Here is a 14,564-nt window from a genome sequence, read left to right on the forward strand (position 1 = left end):
GGGAGGGGGACACACATAGACACACACACACGAGTACGGGCGACAATGCGCATGAGGAAGGGAAAGGCGAGGGCGTCGAGGAGGTGGTGGTCTCGAGCGAAGGAATGGGGCGACCAAGTAAGACGAGCCGTACAGAAAAATAAAGGAGGTATGGCAGAAGACGCGCACACCCTCGCTCAAACAGACAGGTATTGATATGGCCGGCGATCTTGCGGGGAGCATGTCAGACGAGCAGAGGTACCGATGGGGAAGTGGGCGAGGCAAGGGGGGAGAGAGGCGATGACCAACGTCGAAGGGAGGCACGTAACTGCCTGCACGCGTGTGTGTGTGTGTGGGGGGGGGTAGGGGGGGTGCGTGGGTAACTGAATAGGGGCGGACGTTGCGCCGAAAATACACAGCCCGGATTCCACGTATCCACGCAAAGGCGCCTGGAGGGCGCTACACTTGAAGGAACACTGCAGCCTCCATCAGCCGTGCGGCGCGACTCATCAACGCAGCGCGCTGCTCGGGTGGCAGCAGCCGTATGTGGTGGGGGCTGCCTAATACACGGGTGCCGAGGTGCAAGTCCGTCGCTTCATCCGGCTGCAGAGAGCTTCGGACGACCATGAAGGCGGCCAAGTCAACTAGATCCTCGCTGTGCAGCTGCGGAAGCGGGTAGTTCGGCATGTTATCCACGCAGTTGCTAGCGAAGCAGGTGTAGCGGGACCCGTCCTGCGCCACTCGGTGGTTCGTCATCCGTGTCGTCGTCTCGTCGTGTGCCGCCGCACCGGCCTGCTCAGCAGTTGCGTCCCCCGCAGAGCCCCACACGTCCTCCTCCTCCTCTTCCTCCCGGCTGCTCGGCGTCGGCGAGTTGTTGTCGTCGGAGCTGTGCCCCTCTTCCAGCCCCATCAGCACTGCTGCCTTCTCCGGCGGCGAGGCGGCAGCAGTCGCAGCTGCCGAAGCCGTGACGGGCGACACAGCCGCCGGCGCAGTAGCTGTCATCGTTGCGGCGCCCTCAGCTAGCTCGGCACTGACTGCGGAGGTGGTTCGGCAGGTGGAGACACAGGCCTTGCTTTCCTTGGCTTCGTGGGCCAGGAAGGTGCCAACGTGTGCGCGCGATTCGTCTGCTACGTTGCCGCCTGCCACCTGCAGCGTACCTCTCGATTCTTTTGGCAGCGCCACTGGGGCTAGGCAGCGCGGCACCGTGGCGGACTGCCCTCGCAGTGACTCGAGCTCTTCGGCGTCATCGACCTGCGTGTCTGTCACCGGAGAGTCGCTCGTGAGCTCGCTGCGAGACACTGACCTCTTCAGCTGAATGCCCGCTTCATGGAGGTGCTGCATCACGTAGGACGCGTACGTGCGCGAGGCAGCCGTCTTCACACGAGTCCCCCACTGACTACGAATACCACCGCGGAGCACCTGAGGAGGGCGGTCCGCACCGCGGCTTCTGAGTGCGTCTGTCCGCCCCTCGCCGGCGCCTCGTCCCGCGTCACCGCCTTCACCACCGAGTGAGAGCACCGACTGGTCTTCGGTGGCGATCGCATCTGAAATGACGGAGGAGCTCAGCGAGGGCGCGTCTCCGTCCTCTGGGGAAGCAGACCTTACACGAGAGTGCGGCCCGGAGCTCTCACTTTCATCACCGTTGGCGGCCTCGTGCGAATGCGGCTGCTGCTGTTGCTGTTGCTGTTGCGGCGACTCTGCTGGGGACGAGCTGCGAGAGGACTGCAGCACCGCGCCAGACTCGCCACAGTTACCACTACCGTCTTGCCCAAAGGTGTTCGCGTTGCAGTGATGACTGCAGCCGCCACTCCTACTACTTGTCACAGCAGCTTCGCCCATCATGACGGACTCGCATCCTGGCAGGCAGAGTAGTCCTTGCAGCGTGTTAGCGATGAAGGCCGACTCGAACCCCGCGACCATGGGCATGATGACCCACTTTCGACCTTTAAAGTTGGCGTCCTTCCACCCGACGTTGTGGAGCGCAATGTACGGGATAGCGATTGACGGCACACCACCACCACCACTGCTGCTGCTGCTGCTCGTTGCGTTTGTGGCATGGAGGTGGGGCTCACTGCAGTGCGGAAGTCGCAGGCCCGCCATTGGTGCCACGCGAGCGTCTTGAATCGTAATCGTCTCCGGTGGCGTGGGATCGTCAGCCATCATCAGTGTAGGGTCTCGGCGGTAGTTGAAGCCGGACAGGGGTGGCCGCGGAGGCGCCAGCGGGGAGCTCCACTGCTCTTGCGGAGGCTGCTCCATCTTGTCCCCTTTTTTCTCTTCCAAGCAGTTCACTCTCTTTCCCTCTCGCCCCCCGCTCTGATTGGGGCGGCCGTCGCAGGTGTCGACGGAGATTGAGGGAGAGTGGCTGGGAGGCGAGGGGGGCACGTGCGGGAGGCAAAGATGCACGGACACCAGAAGAGCTGCCGACTTGGAGGTGGATGAGTGGAGTGGCAACGATGTGGTCGTGGCGGCCGCGCCCCTAACAACGCTTTGGATATATCAGTATATATTTGCACGTGAGCGTTTACAGGTGTGTGTGTGTGTGTGCGAACGTGCGTGGACTACGTGGTGAACCTCCAGAGGTGTGAAGCAGAAGAGGAGGGGTGGGGGTCACAGGGGAGAGGGCAACCGCGAGCTAGTTGCGTCACAGCACACAAACGTACACACGCGCGGAGAGGTGCGGCAAAGAAGAGACACAGGCGAGCGTGGCGGTGTGCACTGTCCACCGATAGCGCCAGGACACGCGCCCAGCGAGTACGATGTGGGATAGAGGAAGGGCGAGAGCGCCAAGGTGCGTGGGCGCCAGCGGGCAAACGCCGCACACAACTGAAATCAAAGGTGAAATATCTGACGTGAGGGGCGGTCAGTGCGGTCTCCGCGCGGGCGCTGATGAGTACGAATGCGAAAAAGGTGCGCACACAGACACACACTTTGGAGATTCCACCGACTTTTATACCAGAGAAGAGCACAGATCGAAGCACGCGATGCTGTGGAAGGCGGAGGGAGAAGGGGAGACGAGGGGAGCACTGAGACGTTCTGTCCTCTTCAAGCCTTTCTTTTTCTGCAGATATAAATACCAACAGCGATTGGGTTTGCGGTGCCCTTCGCTCGTCGCTGGCGGCGGATCACCGGTGATGTGCGCAGGCACGTGGCACGCGTCAGGTGTATGCGCGCGCGCACGTGTGTGTGTGTGTGTGCCTGCGAGGCTTCGAGAGAGGGGTAGCAGCGCCCGCTGTCGACCGATTGGCGAAGTGCACGTCTTCGGTGAAGGTGCAGTTGCCTCGACGTATTTGCAGAGGAGGCGATACAGCCGTGATGGATGCGTCACCTGCTGTCTCTTTCGTCGCGAACGTCATACGCGGCAACACAGAGGCTACACACACCTACACACAGGGGGAGGGAGGAGGGGGGGCGGCGTGAATACTGACGAGATGTCACACACAGAGATAAAGAGAGAGGGGGAGAGAAAAAAAAAGAGCTGCAGCAGAGCAGTCCATTCAACAGGGAAACCGCCGTTCGGGGCGATCGAGTACGCAGCAGTGACATTGTCGCAGGCGCCGACGCCACAGAAGCGCGTCGGCAGTGGGCGAGACCGGCCAGACGGCATTCTCGCTGATAGAAGTACCTCCGCACGACCGGCTCGGCACCACCGCCACCATCACCTGTCAACATCACCGCCAGCGAAGTACGCGGGCCGAATGGCGCGCAGAAAATGCATTCACCAACACCAAAAATAAGGGACGCGACGCCGTGGCGGTCTGGCATCGGTCATCGCTTGCCCGCTTGCTGTCTAAGTCAGCGTCCTCTTCTTGTGTGCCCCTCCTTTGTGACCGGGCACTGTTCAGCTGCCAGCAGACGACACCTTTGTTCTGCGTGGGACATACATATCGGGATCCTTGAACACCGTTGGGTTCATGATGTCCACGCCACCCTCAGCGTCCACCTTCTTGCGCACCGTCTCCACCGCTTCCAGCAGCGGCGGGTGCCCCATCTGCTCATCATAATCATGCAACCACTTGCGGAGCTCCTTCTCGTGGCGAACAGACGTCATTGTTTCGCGCATCACCCACGTCGCCTGCTTGTGACGCACGACGCACTCCCGCATGTCCAGCAGGCGGCTGCGGCAGTCGTACAGGACATCGAGCTCTTGGCTTTCCCGCATGCAGGTCATGAGCCTATTCCAGAAGCGATGACAGTTGCTCTCGTTGCGGTAGTTGCCACTCATCCCGGTTATGCCCGGTATCATCATCTCGTCACCGCCATTCTCGCGAGCGCCATAGAGAGACATGATTCGCTGCTGCTCCAAAACGCTTGTGTGCGTGTGACCGTCGCTTCTACTGCGACTGCTACGACGAGTGCGATGAGGAGCGAGCGAAAGCGAGAGTGAGATCGAGAGAGAAGATAAGTTGGGGGAGGTTAGAGAAGGGGGCAAAGAAGAAGGACCGCCCCTCCCCTCCTCCTCCCCCCTCTCTCCTATACTGCCAACTGCCACGTACCATTTTTATCCACGGCACAGGCATCAACGCACGTTCATGGCGTGACGGACCCAAACACCCTCCCTTCTCTCCCCCCAACTCCTCGTTGGCCCTGTCCACGATGGGAGAGTCCCATCGGCGGCTCACGGAGAAGGGTTGCACAGAAGACGTGAGGCATCCGCCGTCCACCAATGGCATCCGCGGGGGAGCGCACATCCACACCAACAAGCGTTTACAACGCGCACTCGGACACTTACTCACTCAGACACAAACACACACACAGACACACTCAGACAGCCGAAGCGAAAAGGCGAACACCGAAACAGAAAAAATGCGAAGACAAAACAAACTGACATCAAAAAAAAAATGATAATGTGACGAACAGACACTCAGATGAAGACACGTCGTCTTCGTCGCGTGTGCGCGTGCACTGAAATGGGAGAGGAGGGGCACCCACGGCAATGGCTGCATACACAGCATCGGCCTCCCGCCCAGTCCATCTCCAGTGCCGTGCTCCAGAGCGGCTCTCAGCGAAGCCCCGCGCCACCACACGCACCGGCCGCACGACTAACGAAACAAGCACGCACGCACAGAGACAGAGAGAGAATCCTGCACAGGTGGAGGCGCGCATGCACGCAGAGAGGCCAAGCAGGTGACGTACGAGCGCCACCGTCGCCGCCCCTCCCGCTCCCGCTCCCCCCTTTTCGGTCAAGTCCCGAACCAAGAGCGGTAGCGCCCCTTGAGCTCCTGCAGTTGAGCGTCGTTGAGGTCGAGCGGCTTCTCGTCCTTGGCAAAGTCGGCAATGGCCCTCTTCTGTTCCTCCGTCAGTTCCTTTGGCAGCATGACCGCGAAGTGTATAAAGAAGTCCCCCGTCTTGTTGTGGTTGGGCCGGTGGACCCCGCGGCCGCGTAGCACGAGCTTGTCGCCCTGCTGCGTACCGACGGGAACGCGCGTTTCGACCTCGCCCGTCAGGGTCGGCACACGCACTGTGCCACCGAGCACCGCGGTGGAGAGGGTGATGGGGGTAATGACGTGTATGTCGCTGCCTTCGCGGTGGAAGACGGGGTCGTCCTCGACGGAGATTTCAATGTAAAGGTTGCCAGGCGGGCCATTGCGCACGCCAGCTTCACCCTTGCCCGTTACCTTCAGCCTCTCCTTGTTGTCCACGCCTTTCGGAACCGGCAGCGTCTGCACGCTACGGTCCTTTACGATACCCTTGCCACTGCACTGCGTGCATGTTGTCCGGCCAAGCTCGCCCGTACCACCACAGTGGGTGCAGTCCTGCTGCATATGGAAGAAGCCGGTGGACATGACCTTCTTGCCGCGACCGCCGCAGTGTGGACACTTGGTGCGCGAGCCGGTGTCCTGGCAGCCGCTGCCGGTGCAGGCCCCACAGCGGCGCATCGTGTTGTAGCTGATCTCCTTGTGGCAGCCCTTGACCGCCTCGAGGAAGCTGAGCGTGAGCTTGTAGTGAATATCCGCGCCAGGCTCGGGGCCCTGCGGCTTCCGGGCTTTCTCCTTACCGCTGCTGCTCATCTTCTGGAAGATCTCCTCAAAGTCATTGAAGGAGAAGCCACCCGGCTGGCTGCTGCCGCCCATGTTCGCAAAGGGGTTGCCACCCGCCGCGAAAGGGTTGGCGCCGGCGCCAAAGGGGTTGAAGCCGCCACCAGGCCCGCCGGCCCCACCGAAGCCGCTCGCGGCGCTGGCATTGCCGGTCATGTCGTACATGCTGCGCTTTTGTGAGTCGGAGAGGGTCTCGTAGGCCTGCTTGGCTTCGGCAAAGTCCTCAGCAGCGGAGGGGCTTGGGTTGACGTCGGGGTGTAGAGCCTTGGCGCGCTTCTTATAGGCTGACTTGATCTGCTCCGGCGTCGCGTTGCGAGCCACACCCAGCACCGAGTACAAGTCCTTCTTTGCCCCGCCGCTGGACTGCCAGCGACGATGCTGCCGCAGCGCCGCCGAGCCGGCCATCGCCGAGTGTACGTCGCTGCCTACTGACACTAGGCCAGACGGCAGTAGCGCCTCACCAAACGGGCCAGCGGTGGCCGCCCTCTCAGACATTGCCGCCCGCCGCATGGCCGTGGTGCGCGGAGGCAGGCGCGTGGGCCCATAGGAGCGATAGATGCGCGCCGCTGAGGTTGGGTGAAAGCCAGCCAACTGACAAGATGCAGCTTTCATGATGAGGAGAGAGGGCCGCTATGGAGGCCGCACCTGTGCACCTCGTAACAGCTTGAGAGAGGAGCACACGCGTGAGGTGTGATGATGTACAGATATGCGATACTGACGTGAGTGCGCGCACAGAGGGGGAGGGGGGAGAAGGCGGAGGGGGGAGGGGGAAGCGGGGCAGATTAAATGGGCAGTGGCTGAAAGGGAGACAAAGACTGGAGGCGCTGTGCGTGTGTGTGTGTGCGACCATCTCTGCACACGCGCCTGACTTGAGTGAGGGAGCGAGGAAGCGTCTGCGCGTCTGTGTCCTGATGCTCTGTGGAGGAAGGCGCGACTCGCCAAAGAATAGTAGACAAAGAGCGCCGGCGGGCCACGCAGGGCGTGCTGTAAAAGAAAAAAAAACGGACGCTTCCCGCGACGGTCGAAAGAGGGGGAGGGGCACACTGACCGGCCGACACGCACGGCTCCCGTTAGATCCTATCGACCGCCACCAGGAGAGGGGGCACACACAGAGACAGGCAATGATGCACGCACACCGACGTGCCCGGTCCTCGTCACGTATTGCCCTTTGGGTGTTTTCGTTTCCTCGAAGATTCGCTCCGGTCTTCTTCGTGAGCTTTCCTCCGTCTTGTCGCGGCCTGGAGAATGGCGAAAGGAAAAGACCGATGAGATGTGTGTGTGTGTGTGACACAAAGGGCTGAGGGGCGGCCAAAGTCGTCGAGGAGAAAAGAGTCGTGGCGAGAGGGAGCCGAAGGGGGGGACAAGAAGAGAGGAACGGACGAAGGGAGGGGAGGCCAGACGCGCATGAAAGCGTCAGCACGTCCAGCGTGCCGCATCCCCCTTCTCCCCCAAAGACACTTGGCAAGAAGCCACACTTCCATGAGAGAGGGAGGAGTGAAGGGGCACGCAGGGAAAGGTGGATGCAACTGTGACCATATACGGTGGCCCCTCGTGTCAGTCGGCGCGTCGTCACAGAGGCGCCGACAGCCACGCGTGCTCTCGCCGCGCAACCACGGAAAGGGGGTGCGGCAGGTGGATGGCAGGGGGGGATAAGGGAGGAGGGAGGAGGGCGGATGGAGATGAGGCTGGGCGACGTAAAACAAAAAATCTTTCCGCCGCTGACGGTAACCGTTGTCCACCGGCTCCCTTCCCCTTCCCTCAATGGCTGCTGCAGGCGGGGGGGGGACTGTGCGTGAGGTTTGCCCTTTTTTCCCCTTTTCGATGGGGCCAGTCAACAGAATTCGCGGCGGAGAGTGATGGAGAGCGGCCGTCAATGGAAGAGGAAGCCGAGGAGGGCAGCCGCGGGTGTGGAAGAGACAGCAAGGAGGAAGGGCGGAAGGGATGGGGCGGTGGTGGGGCTGACCCACTCATCTCCCCCCGAAGAAATGGTCACCCGCTCTGTCCTGCTCTCCGGTGCTGTCCCCCCTCCCATCCCCCTCAATCCCGCCCGCCCTCCATTTACGACATCTCTCCGCAACACCCACAGAGAAAGGGGACGTGAGGGGGTGGGGGCCGCACACTTCCGCGATGGCTGAAGGAAACGAACAGAGAAGAAAAGATGAAAACAAAAAAATTTGTAAGGACAGTCGCACACCGATCCGCCTCCGCCGCACAGAGAGTCAGAGGACGGCCGCAAACGGTTCCGCGAAACCGAAACGTTTGTGCGCCTGTGCTGGAAAAGCTACCAAGCCACGTGCCTTAGATGGTTCACCTGTCTTCACCTCATGGTGCCGCGAGCATGCCACACTTTCGCCGGTGACTCCACGCTTCTACGCTGCTGCGCAAGCTTACGCCATCACGTTGCGCATCGTGATCTTGCCCTTAGGTGCGATCAGCTTGCAGTGAATGCCGCGCTGCTCGAGCTTGCCGGCGTCGCGCAGAGCTTCGTACTCGGTGCGGAGAATGTTGGTGAAGCCCCAGTACTTGGACGTCACGATGATCTGGCGGCCAGGGAACTTCATCTTGGCACGGCGCAGGGCCTCGTAGGCCTGAGGCACGTACGCCTCCTTGGTGCGCATGGACAGCAGGATCTGGCCAATGCGGACGCGGGCGCACACGCCGTTCGGCTTACCAAAGGCACCGCGCATACCAGTCTGCAGACGATCGGCGCCGGCGCACGAGAGCATCTTATTGATGCGCAGCACGTGGAAGGGGTGGGCGCGGGTGCGCATGTGAAACACGTCCTTGTTGGCGCGCTTCACCATGTACTTGTTGGCCTGAATGCGGGCAGCCTCCAGCGCCTCAGACGCGATCTGCTCCAGCTCGCGGGACACGACATGGATGCACACCGGGAACTCATCGACGGTGGCGCGACGACGGCCAATGTCGAAGTTGCGGATCTTCGGATCCGGCACACCACGGCAGAAGCGCGACTTCGGGTACGGCTTATTCTTGCAGAACCGGTAGCAGCGGGACGGACGGCGGGCCATGCTTGCGAGTGGCTATGGTGTGGGGCCCTCAGCAAAGTTGCTGGTCGAGGCGCGAAGGAAATTCCTTACTGTGAAGGGGTGGTGACGATGCAGAGGAAGGGGCGACGAGGGAGAGGATAGTGAGCGCGAAACAGCAATGATGGCCCCCCAACGGCAAACACCTGCACGGAGCATCAATGCGTGCACGCAATCACGCGCGGGCACCACCGACGCCGTTATCAATCATAGCGGTGACGGTGATGACGACTGACTAATGCTAGGGTGGGTGGGTGGGTTGGCACGGAGGCGGGGAGAGGCAGTGATGTCCGGCGGAGTTGCACCTGAAGGACTCTCTCAGTTGGTGCTTTTCTTTTCTGAGTGCTTCTGAAGGACGCAGCGCAACGGCCGGGGAAGGGGGAGGTGCGCGAAGTACGCGTATGCGTATGAGTGACACTGTTGAGGCAACGAAGCGCTGATCCGGCTTGCGTGTACAGAGTATCTGCTTAGCATAAAGGCCACAGCATGACAGAGAGAGTGAGAGAAAGAGGGAGAGATTTAGATGTGGAGTGGTGAGGGTAATGCAGCACCACGAAGACCCGCACACATGCACGCGCGTGTCTGAGTCGGTGCCGCTTCGCCTGTGTCGCTTGTGCGCCCCGCGCTCCGCTCCGCTCCGTCCCTCTCTTCATCCACTTACGCCTTCAACGGTTTCTCACCCATCTCGAGGAATATTTGCTTGGTCTCGGCGTAGACCGTGTCGCGGTCGCGGTTCGCATCAATGACGTGGCAGCGACCATTCGCCTTGTAGGCCTCCACAACCGGCATGCACTCCTGAACGTTGACGCGGAAGCGGTGCCGGATCGTCTCTGCGTCGTCGTCGTCGCGCTTCTCACCGGCGTTGGCGCCGCGCGAGAGCAGACGGCTCTCCATGGTAGCCTCGCTGCAGTCGTAGTAGAGGATGCTAGTGGCCTTAGCGATGCCATCCTCAAACATGCGCGCCTGGTCCTGCTTGCGCGGAAAGCCGTCGATCACATAGCCGACGGAGCTCGGGTGGTCCGCGATGGCCTGTCGAAGGAGCTCCACCGTGATCTCGCTTGGCACGATGTTGCCAGAGCGAATGATGTCGCTGATCTTCTTGGCCACTTCACTGTTGCCAGAGCGCGCCGCCTCGCGCAGCAGCTCGCCGGCACTGAAGTGGATGTAGCCAAAGTCTTCTACAAGCCGCGCGCAGTTCGTCCCCTTACCAGATCCGGGCCCGCCAAGGATGAAGAACACCTTCAGGGGTGCTGTGCCTTGTTCTCCCTGGGCTGCGTCAATCATGATGCGTGTAATACACGTAAGAGGGTGAGGTCTTCTTGCAGGGGTGGGGATGACCTGAGGCGCACGTAAGGTGCATAGAGGGGAGAGAGGGGAAGGGGGGAGGGACAGGTCAAGAGAGGAGGAGACGGCAGGTGATGATTGAGGGCATGCGCTTGGCTACGGTGCCCAGAGAGAGCAAAAAAAAAAAGAAAATGAAAGCGCCAACACAGGGCGAGTTGGTAGGAGAGAAGGGGTGCGGGCACCGCTTCCTTCACCCATCATCGCGCCTCTGTTGTCGTTGCCTTGCCTACACCTCTGTTGAAGATGTCGGCGTGCGTGTGACTCAACGGCGAAGGCACACGTGCAGCGCAGGCACAGCGAAGGGGAGAGCACCACCCAACCCTCTCCGCGCTTTCTCATGTTGGCGACATCAGTGCGGTGTCGACGAGAGCGAGCAAGTGCTGATGGACCTCATTGAAGAGAACATTGGGCGAAGGAAGCAAATACAGATGGGAGCCGCTCCATCACAGAGTGGCACCTCCACGAGGCTGCTCGCGTGTTGGGCTATCGCACATCATACACCCTCGTCTACGCCGGCCAGTAGCTGCGGCGGCCAGGACGTTCACCAGGGTGCCGATACCGCGGATCGATGCCGAGGTCGATAATGGCCTCCTGCGCCGTGGCGCCTATCGCACGTTGGATGGCGGCTTGACGGTCCCACTCGCGGCCTTTGGGCCACCGTCGTTGCGCCTCTGCCGCCCGAAGCGCCTCCGAGTCGCCCAGGAGCTCGTCGGAGAAGGGTCGCACAATCACCGCCGTAGCCTCGTCGCCTTCCGCCACGCTGCCATCTGCGTTTCCCACGTAGGCGTTCACCGCTTCTGGAACAGCGGAGATGAAAATCGGTGAGCTGACGTGCCCACTGTCCAGTACCGAGACCCCGCCGACATCCACAACGTGCTGATGGGCAACCGCGAGTGGGGCCACGCTCAGAATCATTCGCTGCCACATGCGATTTTCCTTTACCTGCAGCCGAGCCGCTCGCTCCTCCACGCTCTCGTGGAAGGCATTGGTGACCATGACATTGTAGTTGTGCAGCGACGGGTCAAAGCTGCGAGCGTCTCGAGTGCTCGCAAAGGCATCCATGACGCGGCGGGGGACCACCTCGTAGCCGCTGCCAGCCATGCAGCTGCGTAGCGCCTCTAAGAAGTCCTCACGGCATCCGCGTCGAACCTGCCGCCCATTCAGGCGGTACTCCCGCGGCGCTGGCGGGCTGCGATACTGATCAGCCGCGCGAATAGTTGGCACCGGGCGCCGCCACCACTGTGCCCTATAGGCGGCGTAAGAGGGCTGAAGGGAGTAGTCGGGCTTCGTTCGGTGTCGATAGCCGGTGTGGGCTGAAGCTGCGACAGCTGCGGTGGCTGCGCGCGTCGAGGCAGTGACCGGCGACTGGCTGAGCAGTAGCGCGCCAGTGCGCGGTCTACAGTGCTCGATAGAGTCGCTCGATGGCAAACATCCATTCATCCCCACTACTGCACTGGTGGGCCGCTGTGGTACGTCACAGTTGGTGGAAAGCGGTATGGGAGGAGAGCATGCCTGGCTCGAGCCCGCGCTCTGAGTGGTGATGTTCTGCTCCTCACTGCCCGCCTGCGCAGATGCGTGCTGCAGCGGAATCGCCGCCAAGGAAGCCTCGGGCGCGGTCTGCCCTGTGCGACGCCCCATGCGCTTCACCCGCTGCCGCCGCTGAAGCGGCGGGGGACATTGCGGCTTCTGCGGCGCAACGGGGGCAGATGCTAGAGAGGAGGCGGCCATGACTCTTGTCGTTACCTGTGCGGCGCCCTGGTCAGCCTCCGGCGCCGAGACCGTAGGCGCTACGTCCGGCACACATGGGCTAGGACAGTAGTGCCGCAACAGGCGATTCGCCCGCTGATGCCTTGGTGCCGTCGCGGCGTCTGTCGCGGTCAACGTCGGCAACGACCCATCCATGTAAGCCCGCACGACGCTTTTTGACCCGGGGTGTGCGCGGATGCGGGGGTGGAAGTCGTAAGGGATCTCCCACGAGGCCCGGTAGTTGCGTGACGCCACTGCAGGCATCGCGAGAGGGTGGCGAGTCCTTTGTGCGCGTGTCCACCTACGGGCTTACGCCTTTGACCACTGTAGACGGGTGAATTCCTTCTGGTCTCTGTCTTTCTTGCTACTGTCTGTCTTGCCAGTGTGTGTGTGTGTGTGAAGTGGGGGAAGGGGAGGACACTTCATGAGATCTCCATTGCAACGCAGGCATCAGATGGGCTGTGCCCGCGAAGAAGACGGCACGGCCCCTGCACGCCATGTGCAGCTTGCAAGGGTCGTCTCCATTTCTGCTGCCTTCAGACGCAGAGGGCGCGCCAGTCGGTGCCTGTGAGGCAAATTCGGCCCCTCGGCCAAGAGAAGATGTAACGCGGATCGTGCGTTGCCGACCTGGTAGAAGCGGCGGTGCGCCAGCGGAGTATATGCTGGAGGTAAGGGGGAGGGGGAGAGGAGGAGGATAGCGCCGTCTTGCGAACCTCCTCACAAGAGTAAAAAAAAGCTCAAGTCGCGTACGGCAGTCTACGAAAGCGGAGGCGGCTGAAGGGAGGACAAGACGCACCCACTCCGTCTCACAGGCGCTTCCCCACCCACCACCCGTCTTCGTCCTTCTCTGCTCCCCTCCCCGCGTTCCTCAGGCACGCACAACAAAGAAAACCGGCCGAGTCGCAATCCACCAGCGACATCGTGGCGAGAGGGACAGAGAGAGGGAGGGGGACGGGGATGCCTTCAGCGCACTCCTGCATGAAAAGGGAGCGCGGTGCCTTACTTGGCATAGTGATGATGGATGATCGCCACAGCGGGGCTGCCGCACATCACTGGTGCTGCTCCCCAACATCCGCAAGGCCGCGGAGGGAGCGTCGAAGACGAGGGGCTGATGGACAGCGCCGCTGTGGCAGCTGTAGACGGGTCACACAGGCGACAGTGCGGCAGCCCGCACGGTGGCCGCAGTCTCCCGCCGTTTTCGACCGCATTGAGCAGTAAGTGCGATATCACCTCATCCACAGCCCGCATATCCTGTGCAACGTGAAGATCGGGAGGCACAGCCTCAGCGGCGTTCGGCGCCGATGGTGGTGCCACTGTTGCCGTTGGCCCTGCGGGGTCAACGGTAGTCGAGCCTGCAGTCGGAGGCGACAGTGTGTCCCTGCCACCTGCCTCGCTCTTTGCGGGAGCCGTAGCCATGTGACTCTCGGTGGCGGCCGACGGCTGCTGCACCGCCTCTGACGTGCTTGAGGCGGCCGCCGTGGAACGTTGGCCGCACGCGGGGCAGTGCACGATGCCGCTTGGTCGATCTACCGCATTGCTTTCAGCGGCGCACGGCGGCGAGGGAGCAGTACCAGCCGCGGCGGACGAGGGCGCCGGTGGTGGCACAGGCAGCATGTGTACCGGCAGCGCATCAGCGGATCTACCCACGCCGGCAATTGTTGTGTCGGCAGAGAGAGGGTCGCTCACCGCTGTGGAGGGCGATGCCTCGGCCAGATCAGCCCGAGGACGAATGACGGGGATGGACGGCAAAGCTGCCGCGGCATCGCACGGCGTGGATGATACATAGCCCGCATAGAGGTCACCAACGGCGCTGTCCAACGCGAGCGGGGGCACCACGGCATAGAGGCGTGCTCCATGCACCGCATCCGAGGGCTCAGGCAGTGCAGACGCGGACAACCACGCATGGACATCCCGCGACGACGGCGACATGTATACACGATCGATGCCAAAGCCGCGACCCCGCACGCTTTTTCGGAGCGGTTCGGCAAGCAGGGGTGCGCCAGACCGTCGTCGTCGCGGTGGTGGATGCGGGCATGGGTGCGCCCTCGACGAGGACAGCGAGCACAGTGGCGGAGGCGTGCAGTCGCACAACCGCCCCCGAGTGCGGTAGACGGCGGTGCCGTCGACATTCACCTCCTTGGCAAGGTCGCCGTGGACGCCGTCGCGGCAGTACCACGGAACGGTCGAGGCCATTCTTGGTTTCAGCGGGCGGCGCGAAGGGGGGAATACAGAGAGGTGGCGGCAGGGGTGAAGGAAGGTGGGGGGTGTAGTGGGGATGATCGATACAGCAGGAGAGGCAATGGCTGCCCCCACTGGGCCCAGGGGTAGCTGGCACACAACCCACGCACACGTGCGTCAAGGGGTGAGGCCAGGTATTCGCATGAAAGTGCGCAGGGTGAGTAAAGGGCGGCCGTGA

General features: G+C 62.0%; 7 protein-coding genes across 7 annotated transcripts; all 7 read right to left on the bottom strand.

The window, feature by feature from the left end:
- Positions 1 to 438: 438 nt before the first annotated feature.
- Positions 439 to 2,235, bottom strand: LSCM1_07483 (uncharacterized protein; the record flags this gene model as incomplete). Its single annotated transcript, XM_067324851.1, has 1 exon — positions 439 to 2,235. The coding sequence occupies one exon, from the start codon at positions 2,233 to 2,235 to the stop codon at positions 439 to 441; it is 1,797 nt and encodes a 598-aa protein (XP_067181458.1).
- A 1,582-nt stretch (positions 2,236 to 3,817) lies between these two features.
- LSCM1_07484 (uncharacterized protein) lies at positions 3,818 to 4,264 on the bottom strand (the record flags this gene model as incomplete). The annotated part of the gene is made up of 1 exon (XM_067324852.1): positions 3,818 to 4,264. One exon carries the CDS (start codon positions 4,262 to 4,264, stop codon positions 3,818 to 3,820), a length of 447 nt encoding a protein of 148 aa, XP_067181459.1.
- An 895-nt stretch (positions 4,265 to 5,159) lies between these two features.
- Positions 5,160 to 6,626, bottom strand: LSCM1_07485 (uncharacterized protein; the record flags this gene model as incomplete). The annotated part of the gene is made up of 1 exon (XM_067324853.1): positions 5,160 to 6,626. One exon carries the CDS (start codon positions 6,624 to 6,626, stop codon positions 5,160 to 5,162), a length of 1,467 nt encoding a protein of 488 aa, XP_067181460.1.
- Positions 6,627 to 8,401: 1,775 nt separating this feature from the next.
- LSCM1_07486 (uncharacterized protein) lies at positions 8,402 to 9,043 on the bottom strand (the record flags this gene model as incomplete). Its single annotated transcript, XM_067324854.1, has 1 exon — positions 8,402 to 9,043. The coding sequence occupies one exon, from the start codon at positions 9,041 to 9,043 to the stop codon at positions 8,402 to 8,404; it is 642 nt and encodes a 213-aa protein (XP_067181461.1).
- Positions 9,044 to 9,715: 672 nt separating this feature from the next.
- LSCM1_07487 (uncharacterized protein) lies at positions 9,716 to 10,342 on the bottom strand (the record flags this gene model as incomplete). Its single annotated transcript, XM_067324855.1, has 1 exon — positions 9,716 to 10,342. The coding sequence occupies one exon, from the start codon at positions 10,340 to 10,342 to the stop codon at positions 9,716 to 9,718; it is 627 nt and encodes a 208-aa protein (XP_067181462.1).
- Positions 10,343 to 10,909: 567 nt separating this feature from the next.
- On the bottom strand, positions 10,910 to 12,412 carry LSCM1_07488 (uncharacterized protein; the record flags this gene model as incomplete). Its single annotated transcript, XM_067324856.1, has 1 exon — positions 10,910 to 12,412. One exon carries the CDS (start codon positions 12,410 to 12,412, stop codon positions 10,910 to 10,912), a length of 1,503 nt encoding a protein of 500 aa, XP_067181463.1.
- Positions 12,413 to 13,147: 735 nt separating this feature from the next.
- Positions 13,148 to 14,341, bottom strand: LSCM1_07489 (uncharacterized protein; the record flags this gene model as incomplete). Its single annotated transcript, XM_067324857.1, has 1 exon — positions 13,148 to 14,341. One exon carries the CDS (start codon positions 14,339 to 14,341, stop codon positions 13,148 to 13,150), a length of 1,194 nt encoding a protein of 397 aa, XP_067181464.1.
- Positions 14,342 to 14,564: the final 223 nt, after the last annotated feature.

The sequence above is a fragment of the Leishmania martiniquensis genome, chromosome 4, assembly GCF_017916325.1.
Source record: "Leishmania martiniquensis isolate LSCM1 chromosome 4, whole genome shotgun sequence".
Lineage (NCBI taxonomy): Eukaryota > Euglenozoa > Kinetoplastea > Trypanosomatida > Trypanosomatidae > Leishmania > Leishmania martiniquensis.